Source organism: Bos javanicus, chromosome 13 (assembly GCF_032452875.1).
Source record: "Bos javanicus breed banteng chromosome 13, ARS-OSU_banteng_1.0, whole genome shotgun sequence".
Lineage (NCBI taxonomy): Eukaryota > Metazoa > Chordata > Mammalia > Artiodactyla > Bovidae > Bos > Bos javanicus.
This window is the reverse complement of record NC_083880.1, coordinates 59,850,653-59,869,482: the sequence shown is the minus strand read 5'-3', so window position 1 is coordinate 59,869,482 and position 18,830 is coordinate 59,850,653. Positions and strand designations below refer to the sequence as shown.

Genomic DNA, 18,830 nt, shown 5'->3' with positions numbered 1-18,830 from the left:
TTTAATAATAATAGAAACAAAGTGCACAGTAACTGTAATGAGCTTGAATCATCCTGAAAACCATCTCCCCACACTGGTCCATGGAAAAACTGCCTTCCATGAAACTGGTCTCTGGGGCCAAAAGGGTTGGGGATCACTGCTTTTCAGCACATCCTTGTTACTTATCTATTTTATATACAGTAGTTTGTGTCCGTTAACCCCAGCCTCTAATCTGTCACTTCCCTTTCCCTCTGCCCTTTGGTAACTCCAAGTCTGTTTTCTATATCTGTGAGTATATTTCTGTTTTGTATATAGGTTCATTTGTATTATTATTTAGATTGCAGATATCAGTGATATCACAGATTTGTCCTTCTCTGACATTTCACTAAGCATAATATTCTCTAGGTCCATCCACAGTTGCAAATGGCAACATTTCATTCTTTTTACAGCCGAGTAAGATTCGTTTTATGTGTGTACGTATATATACATATACACCTTCTTAATCTAATCTTCTGTTGATGGGCACTTGCGTTGTTTTCATGTCTTGGCTCTTGTAAATGGTGCTGCTGTTGAACATTAGGGTGCCTATGTTTTTTCAAGTCACTGGTTTTTCTGGATATATACCCAGGAGTGGAATTGCTAGATCATATGGTAGTTCTATTTTCAGTTTTTTAAGGAACTTCCACACTGTTTTCCTCAGAGACTGCCTCATTTTACACTGCCACCAAGAGTGTGTGAGGCCTCCCTTTTCTCCACCTGCAATGTCCTCCTTTTATGGAAGCATGAGGAGCACAGGATTTGGGGATGTAACCCCACATGTCTACCACGGTATTTTAGGATCTCCCAGCAAACTAGAATTTTGCTTTTTCATGCAGCATAACAATACATGTCCCAGATCTCTTGCGCTGTGAGACCTTCATGATGCAGTAGAAATGCAGGCACTTGAGACCTAGACGTCCAGGTGTGACCTTGAGTGATCTCAAAAGCTCTGCAGCTTCAGATTTCCCACGTGTCCATGGATCAGTCTCCACCTGGCCTCCCTCCACAGGGAATCTGTGAGAACCAGATGGAGTTGGGGATATTCCAAACCTTCAAAAGGGGCAGCCTCGGTCGCCGTCTCCTCCAGGCTCTCAGGGGCAGCAGGGCAGCAGCTGCCCTGGGCCCGGCGGCCTGAAGTCAGGTAGAACAGGAGGCCTGCTTCTGGTCCCTGTCCGGTCTCTGCTTGCAGAGCCATCCTGGGCCATTCCCTTCCCCTTCTTGGACCATGCCTGTCGTTTTATACCAGTTCATTTGAAATAAATATTATATAGATTATATTTTTTATTGATATATAGCTACATACCATAAAATCCACACTTTTAAATGTATGATACAAAGGATTTTAGCATAGTCACAAAGTTGTATATCTGTCACTGCTTTCTAATTCTAAAACATTTTCATCACTTCCATGCCCACTAGCAGTCATTCCCTACTCCTCCTTCCCCCAGCCCTTGGCAACCGCTAATCTGCTCTCTATCTCTATGGATTTGCCTGTTCTGGACACTTCATACAAATGGAATCACAGCGTGTGGCTTTTGGTGTCTGGCTTCTTTCATTTAGCATAAGACTGTCAAGGTTCATCCATGTTGTCGCATATATTAATACTTCACTCCTTTTTCTGGTTAAATAATATTCCACCAAATGTATAAACCATACTTTTTGTCCATTCATCCTTCGATGGACATTTGATTCGGGTCATTTCCTCCTTCTGGCTGTTGTGAACAGTGCTGCTATGGACATTCCTATGTAAGTTTTTGTTTGAACATCTTCTATTCTTTGGGGTAAATACCCACCAGTGGAACTTCTAGGTCATTTGGTAATTCAATGTTTTACTTCTTGAAGAACTGCCAGCCTGTTTTCCACAGCAGCTGTACCATACTGTTTTACATTCCCACCAGCAACACCCAAGGGTTTCAATTTCTCTGCATCCTCACCCCTGTTTATTATCATCTGTGTTTTTGATTATAGCCATCCTAGTGGATATGAAGGAGTATCTCATCATGGAAAATATACATTACATAGATGTTTAACCTGCAAAACCAAAAAAGGAGTCTTACTTTGGACCTTCCACAGGTAGAATAGATACAAGAGGAGCCTCTCCAGGTGAAAGGGGGAAGGAGGCCTGGGCCCACAGCCCCTTGCAGTCCCAGGGGCAAGTTCTCTGCGTGGTTTGAAGACCACTGGGCTCCATGCCCTCCAAGCTCTGGGATCTGAGTGTAACCACTGGAGACTACCCAGCATAGCAGACGCCTCCACCCTCACTCCCATCCTGGTTGCCTTGAGAGCCTTCGCAGTGTGTGGCCAAGTTGTGGGTCTGCCCTATGCTGTGCTGGGGTCGCCAAAGTGAGAAGGAGTCCAGTGGCTGCCTCTGTGGCTCCAGCTCTGCAGGCAGCCTGTGTAGGAAACAAGACAGGAGACATGCTGCTACCGCCTCCCTTTCCGTGTCCAGGAGGAAAGGTCCTGGCTTTTGCTGACAGTGTGGAGAAGCATAGTGGGTGATGAGGTTTTGAAGCCAGGGGAAGTTTACCAAACCCCTCAGCCATAAGCAGCACTCAGAGCACTAACCTGGAGATCCAGAGAGGGAGGCTGGAACACTCCCAGGCCCGTCTTCCACCTGCCGCTTCTCTCTGCATTAGCGTTCTAGGAGCACCAGGCGCTCTGCAGCTTGACAGGTGGAATGTTCTGCCTTCTGGTGTAGTCTTGGCAGAGAGAGGATTTTGCCCAAGTTCTGGTCTGTAGGTTGCATTGCTTTGCTTTCCACAGCTGGGAGAGGCTTGAGTCATCAGACACAGATTGTTCTGTTCCCTTGGATTTTTGGATAGCTTTCTTCTTTTATTGATGGCTAATTCTTTGGGGGGGGGGGGCGGAGGATAATTTATGGTACATACAGGGACTTTCACTTAGTTAGTATATTAGATTAACCCAAGTGCCTGGTTTCTCCCCCGTGACTCACTGATTGAGTAAAATGCCATCATGTCTCTCTTTGAAGAATGCAGCTTCCTAATTTTACAGATGAAGAAACTGAAACCCAGGGGTTCTAGTCATTGAAAGGGAAGAAAGCATCAATTAGGGCTCTATCATTTAATTCACAGCCCTAGAAGCAGAGAATGTTGGATCCAGAACTGTCTTGGAGACCATCTAATCCAACCACTTGGTCTATCATATGTGCCTATTTAACCCATTGTGTTACTAACTGTTGTGTGTTGATTGTGTTTATTTTTATGAAATTCCCCAGAGGGTGGTGTTCCCTGAGTTTCAACCTAAGCCATGGCATGCTAAGTGGTCAAGAGAGTAAGTGACCGATGGAGTCCCGGGAGGAAAGGCCTGCAGGGCAGATCCTAACACAGAGTGCAGTGTATGCATGAGGACAAGGCAGGGCAGGTGCTGTCGGCTGGGCAGACGGCCTTTGCAAAGACATGGAGCAACAAACAGGGCTTTCCTCGGGGCTCAGCAAGCAGCTGAGAGCTGGCTGGACAGGGTAGAGACGAGAGGGCCTTGAATGCCATGGTCAAGAGTTTTCCCCTAGGCTGTTCTCTCCTTCTGAGATGGCCCACACTCTGTCTGTGGAGTGTGTTTCTCTCTAAATAAATCCAGTTCTTACCTAAAAAGAAAAAAAAAATGAGTTATGCCCTAAGTTTTACTTAATTGGGGGCCTCTGATGAATTTCCAGGAGACCCCATGCCCTTTTCTCCATTGTTCCTGGGCTGCCCTGCATTCATTCATGCTAAATTGTGTCTGACTCTTTGAGACCCTATGGACTATAACCCACCAGGCTCCTCTGTCCATTGGATTCTCCAGGCAAGAATACTGGAGTGGGTTGCCATGCCCTCCTCCAGGGGTCTTCCCAACCCAGAAATTGAACCCACATCTCTTATGTCTCCTGCGTTGACAGGCAGGTTCTTTACCACTAGCGCCACCTGGGAAGCCCATGCCCTGAATCAGGCCCTTCTAATTTTTTGATAACCTCCTAACCGGTCTCTCTGCCTCGATTCTTCTTCCCTTCCAGCTATGGCCCACAAACGTGCAGGACTTTCTAAAGTGCAAATCTGATCATGTCCATCCCCATTTTAAGACCTTTCCATGGCTCCCTGTTGCCCACAGGACAAGATTCTGGCTTTCGTGGCGCGGTGTGGTCTGGCCCCACCTCCTTCTGCAGCCTCACTCCCGCTGTGCCCCTGCCTCCACTAGGCCCCCTAGTTTCCCCAAGGAGCCACGCTCTTCTATTGAACTACTCACCGCCTTTGCCCAGGCTTCTCCATCCCTCCCATGCGCTTTCTCTGCCTGGTGAACCCCTGTTAACCCCTTAAGGCCTAGTGTAAATTTCCTTCTGAAGACTCTTTCCCTGACCTTCCTGAAGCCACTATTATCCCTTGAATGTTTCTCTTTCAAAGCTCACATTGCACTGCAGTTACCTACTACCCAAATCCTGGCAGTTCCCATTTTTGTGTGTTCATTGTATGGTGGGCACTGGGCTAAGCCCCCGTGCATGAATTATCCCATCTCATCCTCACAGTAACCATATGAGGAGCTTTCTGTTATATCTACAGATGATGAAGCTGAGGCTTAGGGAAGTGGCATGACTTGCCCAAGGCAGGCAGCTAGAGGATGACAGAGCTGGGATTTGAGCCCAGATTGCTTAGACTATTTCCGACTCTTTCCATCTCCCAAGCTCCCATTGTTGGGTGTGTGAGGGACTGATGAGAGGGGTGGATCCAACAGGGTTGTCAAGGTGTGGGCAGGATGGGGAAATGGGGCTGGGCTTACCTTGGGGTGGAGATGATGGGCGACTGTCAGCCCAGTCCCCACATTTAGGGGTTTCCTTTCCACCTTCCATTCCAGTGGCCACCTTGGGATAGGTCTACAGGACTCCAGGCCAAGCAGTTGGCATGGCAACAAACGCCATGGCAACTTACCTCCTCTCTGGGGCTCAGAGGGGAGGGAGGACCTGAGAGAGCACAGGGTGCTCACCAACACTTCTGGGCTAGATCCTGGGGAGGTGACTCCCTTTGGGCCTGGGTATCTTCTGCCCTCCCAGAGGGACTCCAGCCTGCAAGGTCTCATCCCAGCAGGGGAAATGCCACTTCCACCTCTGTCCCAGATGAATGGCTGTCTTTGGCCTCCCAGGAGACTGTCGGCTCCATCCAGGTACAAATGCCATCCCCTTGCCCCACCCCTCCCCAGGCCAGAGAGGAAGGAAGAGGGAGCAAGAGAGGAGGGAGGTGTGGGATTGGTTGCCAAGCAAGGTAGGAATGGGGACAAAGCCTTCATTGTATAAGGCCACACGCAGCTCCAAGGCAAAGCGGGCCTGGTGCCTGCCTCCCAGGACTGGAGCCTAGAGCTCCACCCAGGCTTTGCAAGCTCCTTAGCAACACTCACCAGAGCTAGCTTGGAAGAGCGAGACCTGGCCTCAGCTCTGAGTCCTGCCTCTCTGAAGGTCCTCCTGAAGGCACAGCATCCTCCCAAAAGCCAGAAGTGATGACGGGAGGATGGCCAGTGAAGCCAGGCTGACTGGGGCTAGAGGCCAGGGTCTACTGGACGTGCAGCTGTGCGACCTTGGACCCAAATGTGATAACAGATCCTGCCTCGAAGGATTTTTATTTTGAATAATGGGCCAAGGCACATAATAGCACTCAGCATGGTCACCTGGTAGCAGACAGACGAGGTCTGTCAATGACAGATGACCAAGGGGGAGATGAATTGGAGCATAGCATTGACATATATACATCCCATAAGATAGATGGCTAGTGGGAAGCTGCTGTATAGCACAAGGAGCTCAGCTCCGTGCTCTGTGACAATCTAGAGGGGTAGAATGAGGGGTGGGGGGTGGGAGGGGGTATGTGTGTGCATATAGCTGATTCACTTTGCTATATGGCAAAAACCAACCCAATATTGTAAAGCCATTATCCTCCAATTAAAAAAAGAAAAAAGACAGGTGATCCTTGAAGCCCTTGTCCACCCATGAGTAAGGACAATCAGCCCCTCCCCCATGCTCCTGGTTGAGGCCCTCCTGTGCCTAGGAGGTGTTAAGACATTGGTGGCCTCCTGGCAAGTATGAAGGAGCACCCTTGTCCTCCCAGCCCCTGTCCCACGGTTCCTCCTCTGAGGGCCAGCCCTGCGGTTCCAGGAGGCCTGCCTGGGTGGTTGAGGCATGGTGGGTGGGATGCATTGCCAAGTCAGGTCGAGCAGCTCAGATAACAGGTGGGGTGCCGGCGGCTCCTGTACCTGGCACCTGACACCTCTGGGCAGACAATGCTGGCTATGTCCAGGCCCTCAAGGGAACAGACCATGTCTGTGTCCCAGCCAGGAAACAGGCCACCTGAGCAGCACCTTTGTCTGCTCAGGAGGCAGCCTCGCCACTGGCCGGGGCGGCCGGGATCCTCAGAGGCCCTGACGTGGGAAGGGGTGGTGCCCTGGGCAGGGGATCCGTGCTTCGTGATCCAGCCCCTCAGCATCTGGTGTTGGCCTGGCTCAGGTGTTGGCTCTGCCCCACTGGGGCAGGGACTCAGGCAGTCCCTTCCCTCTCAGATTCCTCATCTGTAAAGGGACTAATCACAGCACTTCCTCATAGGATTGTTGGGAGGAGTCGATGGCGTAATGTACGTAACGTGGTTAGCACGGGGTCTTGGCGTGGAGTAGGGCTTGGCAACGGCTTCTCTCCCAGCATGGAGGAAGGTCCAGTGCACGGTGTCCTCGGCCGAGTCCTGTAACCCAGGCGACTGTCCTTAGTCCCTGCTCTGAGTGTAGAAGGAGGGGACTAGGGTCTCTGGAGCTGGCACAGAACTAGCATGTTGGCTGCAAAGAGTCCAGGCCCATTCCCTTCCCTGGCCTTTAGGGGCTCTGGGCTGAAGCCCAGCACAGACCTCCCACAACAGCCAACACAGCCCAGCATGGGGCCTCTCCCTCCCTTAAACCTCTGTAGAGCTGCCCTCAGAACCCAAGCCCCTACCCAGGAAAGGGCCCGAGGGATCCCCAGGCAGGAGCCCAGATCTGAGTCTCCCTACCCACTTGTCAAGAGGGCCGAGGATGGATCTCCACAGGCATGGTCCCTTCCTGCTGGGTCCAGCCTACAGTGATGCTCTGAATGGGTGGGGGAGTGTCTTCTTCTCCCATCTGTCTCCTTCCTCATTTGCTTTGAGCCTGTGCCCTGAGTTCCTCGTGCATCCCAAAATGAGCATGCGCATTTGCATGGATGGGCACAGGCGTGCCTGTGTGTAGCATGTGGGCAGTGGAGGTGGGGCGGGCAAGGGCTGCATGCCCTGCATTGTGGACAGGCCCCCTGAGCATGTTCACTGAGCCCTGTGCGGCACGCCTTGGAATGGCAGGGATGCGGTACCTTTTCATGTTCATGTGTATCCATATGTCTTTCTACACGTGTGCTGGTGTGTTGGTCTGTCTTGTCTCCCCTATAGACGGGAAGCCCCGAGCCTCGCACCAACAGGCACCCTGGGAAGGACGTCAAGACTAGCCCAGCCTAATCTGGGCTTCCTGGTGATGCTCCAGGAGTCCTCCAGCCTGCAGTCCCCTCCAAGGAGGAGGGTGGATTGACCAGCACAGGGGTGGGGGTCTGAGAGTCAGGGGTCCAGGGACCCTGGCTCACAGCCAGACTTAGTGCTGGGCTGAGGCAACCAGGAGGCCCTGCCCAAGTGCCAGTGTGACCTGGGGGGAGGCCTTTGCTCTTCTGGGGCACCATCCACTCATCTGAGGACACGGGGCTGGACTGATGATTTCTGGCCGTCCTGAGGCTCTGACAACCGTGATTTTAAGTTGGGTGGTGGGAGCCTGCTAAATTCACTGGTGGAGGCAGTCGCGGGCAGAGCCTGCCTGCCAGCCCCCTGCCTGGTCCCGAGTGTCCTGCTGAAGGGTGAGAGGAGAAGCCATGCCGGGCAGCGGCCCCAGCGAGAGGATGACGTGGCCGGGCCCGGCCCTCCCCACGGCCCCCCCAACCCGCCCTCTCTCCTCAGCCCCGGGGACACCGCCCATCCCGCCCCTCACCCGGACCCGCAGCCTCATGGCCATGTCCCTGCCAGGCGGTAGACGGGCCTCTGGTGGATCCCGCAGGTGAGTCTCCCCCTTGCCCGGAGTCTTGGCCTCTGAAAGTTGGGGGAGGGGGTCTCTGCCTCCAGTCCACCACCCACTTGTCTTGGAGCAAGTCATTGCCCCCATTTTTCCCGTCTTTAAAATGGGCTTGCTGACACTTGCCTCAGGAACTATTTAAGGGCTCAGATGACACTGTGGATAGAAAAGTTCTCTGAAGACTTAAACCACTGGATCCTTCCCATCATTAATATTGTTGTTCCATCCTCACAAAGACAGCATGTAGCCTTCCACCCGGGCTCACCCAGACTCCACGCATGCCCCTCCTCCTGCCCCTATGCCTGTCTGCCCGGTCCTCTCCACCTCCGTCTCAATTCATGCAGGGCCCTTTCCCTCTGGGCTTGAGGGACCCTGGACGTTGAGGACCCTCGCTAGGGGTAGCTGGGCCCCACCCTTGGCCCACAGCCCTGCTCAGCCTCCGCCTCTGTCCTGGGGAGCCAAGAGGACCTGCCTCCTGGTTTTCCATCTTCATTTGCACTGTCTGTTCTGTCACCCCTGTCTGTTCTGTCCCCCCACTCTCCCCTCTGCTTCTCTCCCCGGCGGTGACCCCAAAGTGGGGGCCCTCTGGGCCGCAGCGGCCTGGCGGTGTTCGCCCAGTGTCCGCAGCTGCCCACCAGCCAGAACGAGCACCTGCCTCTTCTCCCTGCCTCCAGGCGCACCTCTCCACCCGTGAGTGTGCGGGATGCCTACGGCACCTCTTCTCTCAGTAGCAGCAGCAACTCAGGCTCCTGCAAGGGCAGTGACAGCAGCCCCACGCCCAGGTAACCAGCCCCTCCCTCTGCCTCCCAGCTGGCGGGGAACCTGAACGCCTTGGGGCCTGGGGGGTGTGGGTGTTCTAACCATCCCCAACTCTAGCACACTCCCTGGCTATGTGACCTTGAGAAAGTCCCTTCTCTCTGAGCCTCAGTTTCCCATCTGTAAGATGGATATGATCATACCCAGCTACACATAACCAAAGACAGTGGCTGAGACAAACTAGGGGTGATGCTTTCAGAACAAGGGGCCAGAAGTGGGCGACTCCCTAAAGTGTCGAGGACCCCACCTCCACCATCCTTGGTGTACAGCTGGCTCTGACACCTTCAGGCATCAGGTCCACGTCCAGGGAAGAAGAAGGCAGAAGGCCAACCCCCACTTCCCTCTACGCCAGGCTCATGTTTTCTGAGACAGGACACGTTCCCCAGTAAATTCTGTCTACACTGTGCTGGCAGGTGCCAGGTGTGACTGACTGGCTTTAGGGAGGGTTAGTGCTTCCACGTGCAGGGCCACCTAAGCAAAATGGGAGTTCTGTTGGGGAGAAGGCAGGAAGCTGTGAGTTGAGGAGGCTAGGCTGTGGTCTGCTGGTGGGATAGGGGTGCTCCCGACCCCTGGATGAAAGCCTTGGCCCTCCCGCCTCCTCTGGGTGGGAATTCCTCCTCCTTGGCACTGGTGGGAGCTGGGTGTGCTCACCACACTTGCACATCTGCACCACCCCACGCGGGGGAGTGTGGCTGCTGGGAGCAGTGCATGTCCAGCCTGCCTCCACGTCAGGGTACAGCTATGAACAGGTCGATGTTATGAACAGTCGATGCACATCTGGGCTCCCATGTGCCTCTAGAACATGAGTGGGCATGTGCAGATGGGAAGGATTGACCTGCATTTGTGTGAATGTGTGTCCTAGAATAGTGTCCTAGAATAGTTGACCCTGGTCCAACAGGGGGGTTGGGGCACTGACCCCTTGTGCAGTTGAAAATCCACACATCACGTTTGGCTGCCCCAAAACGTAACTGCCTACTGTCAAGCAGAAGCCTTTATAACATAATCAGTTGACTGGCACATATTTGGTGTGTTATATGTACTATCAACAATATGCTTACAATACAGTAAACTAGAGAAAACAAAATGTTAAGAAAATTATAAGCACAAGAGAATATGTTTACAGCACTGTATATATTGACACGGTATGTTTACATTGTTTCTAAGATGAATCACCTGTCAGGACGTCAGTATTGTCTTATATGACACAAAGCGCTGTAGGGATTATATGCATCACTAAGACTAGACATCAAAAATGAAAAGATCATGTGAAAAAGAAATTCATATTTACTTACAGGTATAATGATGCATGTATTGATAACAATACACATTGATAACAAAGAAGCAGCAATACGATTGCTTCAGGGTAGCCTAGCCTATCTAATGAATGAATCGTTATAAAAATTTTATGGCATACAGTATTACAGTCATATTCATAATATGGTATGAGAAACATTGTTACATTTGTCTAAAAACCACTTACAGTGATGACAGACTGATAGGCAGTTTCTCCAATTACCAGAGAAAGGCCTACTGTAGGGTAATGTGATCCTCTGAAGGCACAGCTGTAGAACAGTGAGAAAACTTACACACCATTAATTTTATATTAACTATCACCCACCTTATGCCAGGGAAATGACAGGCTACCACTTCGGTACCTGCCTTACACAGAATGAACGTTTAGGCGATGGTGATGACGACGACACAGAGCCAGCTCATATGGTTCTTGCGGTACAGTGATTAGATTTCCACACCCAGTCACTCACATATACAACGGATAAGTCCTTGCCCACCAGGCAAGCCCCGGGATAATTACATGGAGAGAGACAGGCTTCTCCCTGTCTCAGCTTTATTCTCTGGGATGGGAGACTCAGCCCTGGGCTGCAGCGCAAGCCCTGGGTGGTACCAGGCTTGTCCACATGCTTTGTGACGTATCTCCCCACCCCGAGCTAGAGGAGCCCTGACCTCCCCACCTCGACGCTATGCTCTTCCCTCAGAAGAACCTTAATAAAACCTACCTTCCAGAAGGGCCGGGTGTTCTCATGCCCACAGGGGCACAGGGGGAGGCCTGGCCTGCAAGGCGCTGGAGGCGGGGAGGGGGGGCCGGGCACCAGAGGGGAGTGAGGCACCGGGATGGGTGGGCGGGGCTCCAGGGTGAGTGGGCGGGGCACCAGGATGGGTGGACGGGGCTCCCTCTCTCCTGGAGGCCCCGCGCATCGCCAGGCCCCTTCCTCGCTCCCCGCTGACGAGCGCCCCCTGGCAGGCGCTCCATGAAGTACACGCTGTGCAGTGACAACCATGGCATCAAGCCCCCGACCCCGGAGCAGTACTTGACGCCCCTGCAGCAGAAGGAGGTGTGCATCCGGCACCTGAAGGCCCGGCTGAAGGACACGCAGGACCGGCTCCAGGACCGGTGAGCAGGAGGCCAGGGCCCGTGGCATCTCTGGGAGGAAGGAGTGGCTGGGGGCTCCTCTCTCCCGCAAAACACCACCCGTCCCTTCCCTCCCTCAGCTGCTCCTTGAAGCTTCAGGTGGCTGCTTAGGGCCAGGCCGAAAGCAGTTTCCCCGGCCTCCCCGCCTTCCCTCTCACTCCAAGGCAGTGCTGTCTCGGTCGGAGCCTGGCAGCCCCTTTTGGCCACTTCTCGTGCCCTGGCTCCTTTCTACCTGGGGAGTAGGAGCCCAGGGCATTCTTCCCGGCTGACCTGCCCATCGCGGGGCGGGGAGGTTGGAGGGGGGGCCGCGGGGGCGGGGGGGGGGGGGGGAGAAACAACCTGTTAACCCTCCTTGGCCTCCTCCCAGGGGGTCACCAGGGGCTCCTGACCGACCGTTCAGGCCCAGGTGCCTTCTTCCTCATTCATTGCGAGGAACCTTTCTCTGAACGCCCACCCAGCCCAGGGGTCTTCCAAGAGACTCCGTGAGCCTGTCTGAGCTCATTTTCCAGACCTGAGGGCCAGTCCTGACCCTCCCAGCCTTCACCTTTCCAGGCTGGTGGCTTCATCTTTATGATGGAAGCTTCAGGGCTGCCCTCTGACCTTTGCATCATCTACCCATCTTCTCAAAACTGTATGGATTCAGATACACAGCTAACTGTGAGCTGGACAAGGTGCCATGCAGGGCACTGGTGGTCAAGGCACCATGACTACGGCTTCCTTCATCTTTTCTTTTTTTAATAGGACAATTTTATTGAGATATAATTCACGTACTATACAATTCACTTATCTAAAGTAAACAATTCAGTGGTTTTTTAGTATATTCACAGAATGGTGCAACCATCAAGAGTATCTAATTCTAGAATGTTTCCATCACTCCAGAAAGAAACCCTGTTCCCAGTAGCAATCATGCTCCCATTTCTCCCCCAAGAACCCCATCCTTGGCAGCCACTAATCTTTCTCCCTCTGTGAATGTGTCTATTATACATATACATATACATACATACATATATATATATATATATATAATAAGTAAGTAAGACCACATCTTTCTTGACCAGAGCTCTGCCAAGTACCCCATTCAGTCTGTATTTGTTGTGGTTTGGAACTTGAGGAGGTCACAGGCAGCATTCTGTGGGCCTCCTTGTCTGCAGAGCCAGGATTTCTATTTCCCATTTTCTTCTCAGTGATGCCCTGGGTCTGCTTGGCCCTTTGCTCTGCTGTCCTCAGGGAGCAGACAGCCCATTTCCCTCTTGCCTTTCCAGGACTGCCCTGTGGCTCAGAGCAGGCCACCTGCCCTGTGTGGTTTGGGCAGGATGCCCTGCTTTGGACATGCCTGCACCTCGGCTCCTCAGCCTCTCCACCCACGACTCGTGCGGTAACTTGGCCGCTCTCTACTTACTGTATTGTCACCCTCCACACACACTGTGAACAGTGATGCTCTCATTCCCGCAGTAGCCTGCCTGCTCCTCAAAGATGGCTTTACACTCCGTGCTTTCATACACTGTATCCCCACTTCCAAGACGCCCTTTTTCCCCATCTCACTTCCTTGGCAAATTTATCCTTCAAGACCCAGTTCAAATATAACATCCCACAGACCACCTGAGACCGAGACAGGGCTGGGAAGCCACAGCTCTGGGGTCCTGCCAGCTCCAAGGAGGAGTAGGCCCAGCCCAGCTGATCACGCCCAGTCCCTTCTTCCAAACTCACCCTTCCTCCCAGGGCTCAGCGTCAGTGAGCAGTATTACCCTAGAGTGAGCCCTCCACTGCAAGGCAGGAGGAGTGGACAGTCTTCTCTGCACCTGTAGGGGCTCTGAGCCCCTGCAGGTCCCCACTGCCACCCCACTTACATCACCAAGCTGTGCCCTGCTGGGCAGCCCTTCCTTCCCTTCTGCCCCTTCCAGTTGATGCCACTGCTGATCTTGTGGCCCCTGCAGCCCCCCAGGGCCCAGGCCCTTCAGTGTTTTGTGGAGTGAAATTCCTGGGCCCATTTCCTGAATTTCTAATCTGCCTTTGAAAAGAGCACGATGCTGGATCTGGGTTGGGCACTCTGCTGGCCTTATAAACCCCAAAGCGACAGATATGCCATTTGGATTTTATTTATGTGAATGGAGGGTTTGGGATGAGTGTCTGCGTGCAGGTTGAGTTCAGTTCCATGAAAGATTTTCCTCCTTTCTTACTGCTTTTAGCTCATCCTGATGAGTTTCACCCTGGCTTTACCTCTGGGCTAGATGGCATCATTTCCTACTTCACCTCCCTCCCCTGAACTGCCCCCCAGATTCATCTAAGCCTCAGGGATTTTAAAGGCCTGAGAGTTTCTGGCGGAGACTCTTCCGACAGTCCATGTTGCCTGCTCTTGCCTCTCCTCTTGGGAGTAGCTCTGTGCCTTTTTCAGCAATCTTCTGGGCCTCTCCTCTCGACAGTACTTACAAGAAGGACACATCTAGCACAGATAAGACAGCCACTCTGTTCTCATCACTCTCCTCGGACTCATCCACCACTTCTCACCCCTCCCCTGGAGGGAAGATGTAACATTATCAGCTACATTCACGGCAGTAATTTCTCTCATAAAAACAAAGTGGTTTGTCACCCTCTCCCCGCAGTCTCTGGCCAGATAACCCTCCACTGAAAATTTCCAGCACCGGCTTTTGTAGGAGGCCACATCCCTCTGGGCAGAGCAGAGATTTTAGGTTTCGTTTTTGTTGTTTTATGTTAAGAGTTTTAAATGGATGTATTAAGTTGTTACAGCAATTGCATTTTTAACTGAGGTCTTCATCATCGACTCTCTTCTTTGGGTAGTGGAGGTAAAAGTGGGCGGTCGTCGGCATTTCGGCTCTAGGGGGTGGGAATGCGATGGTGGCTTCTTGTCCCCAAGGAAGGGGCTCCTCTGTCCTGACCCCTCACCCCTCTCCCACCCCCACTGCTTCCCCGGTGGAATAAAGAGGATGAGGAAGACGGCATCGAGTCGTTCCTTTGTTTTTAGTGCTTTTTGTCCTCGGGGACAGCCCCCTCCTTGCCGGTCCTTAATGGAGTGCCCGGCCAGGTGATGAGCGCGGTGTCTCATCCGCTCACAGGGACACAGAGATCGATGACCTGAAGACGCAGCTGTCGCGCATGCAGGAGGACTGGATTGAGGAGGAATGCCACCGCGTGGAGGCCCAGCTGGCCCTGAAGGAGGCCCGCAAGGAGATCAAGCAGCTCAAGCAGGTCATCGACACCGTCAAGAACAACCTGATCGACAAGGACAAGGGGCTGCAGAAGTACTTCGTGGACATCAACATCCAGAACAAGAAGCTGGAGACGCTGCTGCACAGCATGGAAGTGGCCCAGAACGGCTTGGCCAAGGAGGACGGTGCGGGTGAGTCGGCTGGCGGCTCCCCGGCCCGCTCTCTCACCCGCAGCTCCACCTACACCAAGCTGAGCGACCCTGCTGTCTGCGGCGACCGCCCGCCTGGGGACCACCCTGGCACCTCGGCCGAGGATGGGGTCGACAGTGGCTTCGCGGCCAACGATGACACCCTGAGCCGGACGGAGGCGTTGGAGGCCAGCAGCCTGCTGTCGTCAGGGGTGGACTGCGGCCCCGAGGAGCCCTCGTCTCTACACAGCTCCTTCAGCCTGGGGCCCCGCTTCCCCGCCAGCAACACCTATGAGAAGCTGCTGTGTGGCACGGAGGCCGGAGTGCAGGCCAGCTGCATGCAGGAGCGCGCCATCCAGACAGACTTCGTGCCATCCCAGCCTGACCTGGACACCATCCTGGAGAAAGTGACCCAGGCCCAAGTCTGCGGGATGGTCCCCGAGTCAGGGGACAGGCGCCTGGAGCCGGATCCCCACCCTCCGGGGCCCAGAGACCCCAACTCTGCAGTGGTGGTGACGGTGGGGGACGAGCTGGAGGCCCCAGAGCCCATCACCTGGGGGCCCACCCCACACCACCCTGGTGCCCACCCAAACCCCAGCCCGTCGGTGAGCGTGGCATGCCCTGTGGAAGAGGAGGAGGAGGCAGCCACGGCCGAGAAGGAGCCCAAGAGCTACTGGAGCCGCCACTATATCGTCGATCTGCTGGCCGTGGTGGTGCCCGCCGTGCCCACGGTGGCCTGGCTCTGCCGCTCCCAGCGGCGCCAGGGCCAGCCCATTTACAACATCAGCTCCCTGCTGCGGGGCTGCTGCACGGTGGCCTTGCACTCCATCCGCAGGATCAGCTGCCGCTCGCTGAGCCATCAGGGCCCGACCGGCACGACCGCCGGAGGCAGCTCCCAGCTCTGAGGAGGGCCGGCCTGGGCAGAGGCTCCCACAGCCCAACTACTGATTGTAGGGGTGCCACCCTCCCTCTCACACCTTCCCCTGGGGCATCATCTTATTTCTTTAGTTTGGGGTTTGGAGGTGGCTTTTTCAGGATAATAACCGTATCAGAGGCTGGGAGTGAAGGTTGGGGGAAGGTGTCCGAAAACTGCAACAGGAGAGAAGGGAAGAGAGACCGACAGCCGGGAGGCCCACTGATCAGACACACTGCAGAGAGAGAAAGTGGTGAGGCCCCCACCCCAGCCCCCCTGCCCACCAGGCCCCCCACACAGGGCAGCCGCTGCTCAGGAAGTCTCCCGTGTGATGATCTGGGGAGGCCAGCCTTGACTTGTCAGCCCGGCCTCCTCATCCCCCGCCCCCAGGTCCTGTCTGTTTCCCTGTGTACGCCAGGCCTTGTCTCCCAAGCCGCCCCTTGCCCTCAGCCCAGGCTTCTGGGCCAGTATTATCTCCTCAGATGGAGGCAGCTGTGACCCAAAGTACAGGCAGGGGACCGGGACTCAGAGCAGGTCTGGAACCACTTGGCCTGTGCTGAGCTCCAGCCTCTTCAGACTTCTCCCCACTTGGGATTTGGGAGCACAATCAGGCCACGGGCTGGAGGAAAGATGGTGATGGGCAAGAGGTGGCAGAGGGCAGTGTGGGTCCCCTGTCTGTCTGTTCATCTCAGACCTTCCCCACCTCACTTTTCCTCTTGGAGTTTCTGACGGTGTCAGGTCATTCTTCTGTGAGAGCCAGACTGGCCTGAGCCCCAGCTCCCATCTGGAGACTCTGCCAGCACAAAAGGAGGAGATGGGGCTGGCAGCTCAAGGAGGCTCCTCCAGCCTCTGAGATGAGGCCTTGCAGCCTGGGAGGCAGGGCTGGGCTCAGCAACCCCAGCTGGTTTCACTCCAGCCTCTGGAGCTCACCCAGGTTTCGCCAGAGACCTTAGGACCAACTTCTGCTTTGCACTATGTTCATTTTGGGGCTTGGTTCTCATGCATCTCGGGATCTCCCATGAGGTGGCTGCTTGCTTTCTAGGATGAGGGTTCCTAAATCTTACACCTATCTGCCTCTGGAGGAATATCCAGCAGGGTGAATGGCAAGATGAGGTGCTGAAGCCGTAATGTCCGTCCAGGCCAAAGCAGGGTGCTCTGGGATGTTTCCTAGGTGGGAGTGGAGTGGGGCTGCCAGCCCAAGCCCAGTCAACCTGGAAAGGTTCACTGGCCCCCTCCTCCTTCCCTGGGACCACGTCTGGGTCCTCCAGCAAAGCTGCTGACACTTTATTAACATTCTTATTTTACAGAGTAAACCCATTCCTCTTCCCCTTCAGGGCGTATACCTGTCTGCTCACCCCACCCACTCCTCAGAGTTACGCCCTACATTGGAGCAGGGGTGGGGAGCATTGCTGGGACCCTGTGTCTTACTCAGCCCTCTGGCCTAGGGGGGCCCTCTGGTTCCATCAAGGTGGCTTGCCCACCCCGCTGTTTCAGCAGCTGTCACCTGACTCGTGGACTCTGCCCTTCCTCTCTGTGCCTCCGCTGGTGCGGGGGACGCCTGCATGCTGGGGGTGGGCAGCCAGCCTAGCCACCAGCTGGGGGGAGAGCCCCTCAGCCATGTGCTTTGCGCCTCCGAAGCCCCCCTGTCCTCACTCCAGGCCTCAGACCTGCCATCCTTGTGGAGCTCCCCCCGATCCCAGCCGAACCAAACCTGAACTCTGGGGGCAGGGCTGGGCTGCCCCACGGGACCCAGGGGTCATGACGCGGAGGGGCACTGGACATCCCCCATCCAAAGCCAAGCCGAGACTGGCCATGGACCCCGCCTCGTGCCGTGTACTCACGGAGCTGCGCAGTGTCTCCTTAGAAATAGTCAAAAGCTTTGCCGAGAAAATAAAGATATGACTATATTTGACAACATAAAATCTATATATTTTTCACCCCTGGAATCTAGTCGAGCTGCATAGCCCCTCTGCTCCTGTCTGCGTCTTGCTGTCTGTGGCCTTCCTACTGTGTCTTGTGTTTTGGTGGACGTGGTCAGGGCCGGGGCCGTGGTCCGCTCTGTCCCTAATTCTGAACAAGCCCCTCGGGAAGAGTGTGGACTCAGGTCTGTGGACAAGGTGAGAGGAACTGGTGCCACCCTGTACTCTTGCTCTGGCCTGAGACCTGCCTGCCTGGTCAGAGGGGCCCCAGCCCACTCTGGGTCCTCTCTTTTGTGGGGTCTGGTGGGACCTTCGACAGGCTTTGTCTCTTGTCAATGGAGGAGGCGACTCTTTGGCCCAAGCCCGGGACAGGCGCTGGGACCGTGTCAGCCAGGCTCCAGCTCGTGCCTGTGTGCGTGTGTGTGTTCGGGATCCCGCATCTATGCAAAAGGGGCAGAGCTGCCTGGGAGGCTCCAGCGGTAAGAAGCAGCGGCCCGCCGGCTCAGGCTCCAAGCCCAGACTGCAGGGTCCAGAATGTGGGGCTGGAGGCAAGGCCAGGGCCCCGGAGCCTCCCGCTGAGTGCTCATCCTCCAAGGCTCCCCTTTTCCTTCCTGCTTAATACCTCCTCCTGTTGGGCTGTGACCTTCTCTCCTGCCCTCCGCTTCTAGAGCAGAAATCTCTGGGGTCTCCCCTCTCCCCAGCCTCTGGCTGGAGCTGATTAGATCCTGAGCAACACTGTTCTCAGGAATCACCTTGTGGAACTGCTGGTCCCTTGGAGCCCCGCTGCCAGAATTGGCTTCCCCTCAGTTGTGGGGTCCAGGCCAGAGTTGGCCCGGCTACTCCTCTGGTCCAGGCTCAAGCAGGAATCAGAGTCAGGGGCAGTACTCTGCTCAGAGAGCTGGCCTCAAGTGAAGTTTATTCCAAATATCTCCCAAGGGGATAACTTAGCTTTTCAATGAACACAGTTCCCAGTCACCAGTAGCACCGGCGTACCTGGTAGCGCCTTGCGGGGGGCGGTGCAGGGGGCAAGTGACAAAATTCTGGGGTAGAGGCCTACGGAGGGGCCTCTGCCCAGTGAACTCATGACCCCTCTGTGACCTAGGGGTCAGTACAAACAAGTCATAGTGCACTGTTAAATTCAGCCATGCCCTTGACAGAGAATTCAGGGGATACAGGAAGGGGGTGGGAGGTGGGGAGGGGTCTTCACTTTTGTCTCCTTTGTCCTATTGATCTGACAGAGTTGTACCTACAGCAGAACAGCTCTGGATTAAAGCATGAAAACACAATCAGATCCATCGCCTGTTTTCTTTA

At 54.5% G+C, this 18,830-nt stretch overlaps 1 protein-coding gene across 7 annotated transcripts in view; it reads left to right on the top strand.

The window, feature by feature from the left end:
* SNPH (syntaphilin) overlaps window positions 1-18,830 on the top strand; it is a 289,004-nt gene that overhangs the window by 26,704 nt on the left and 243,470 nt on the right. For 2 of the 7 annotated variants that reach the window (XM_061437104.1, XM_061437108.1), the window contains exons 3-6: window positions 7,980-8,076; window positions 8,667-8,873; window positions 11,168-11,317; window positions 14,407-18,810. In XM_061437104.1, the coding sequence (XP_061293088.1) occupies window positions 7,980-8,076; window positions 8,667-8,873; window positions 11,168-11,317; window positions 14,407-15,592 (1,640 nt within the window). In that variant the 3' untranslated portion in view covers window positions 15,593-18,810. Of the gene's footprint in view, window positions 1-5,074; window positions 5,164-5,849; window positions 8,077-8,666; window positions 8,874-11,167; window positions 11,318-14,406; window positions 18,811-18,830 lie in introns of those variants that run through there. The other 5 variants (XM_061437106.1, XM_061437109.1, XM_061437105.1 and 2 more) reach the window with 5 other exon arrangements.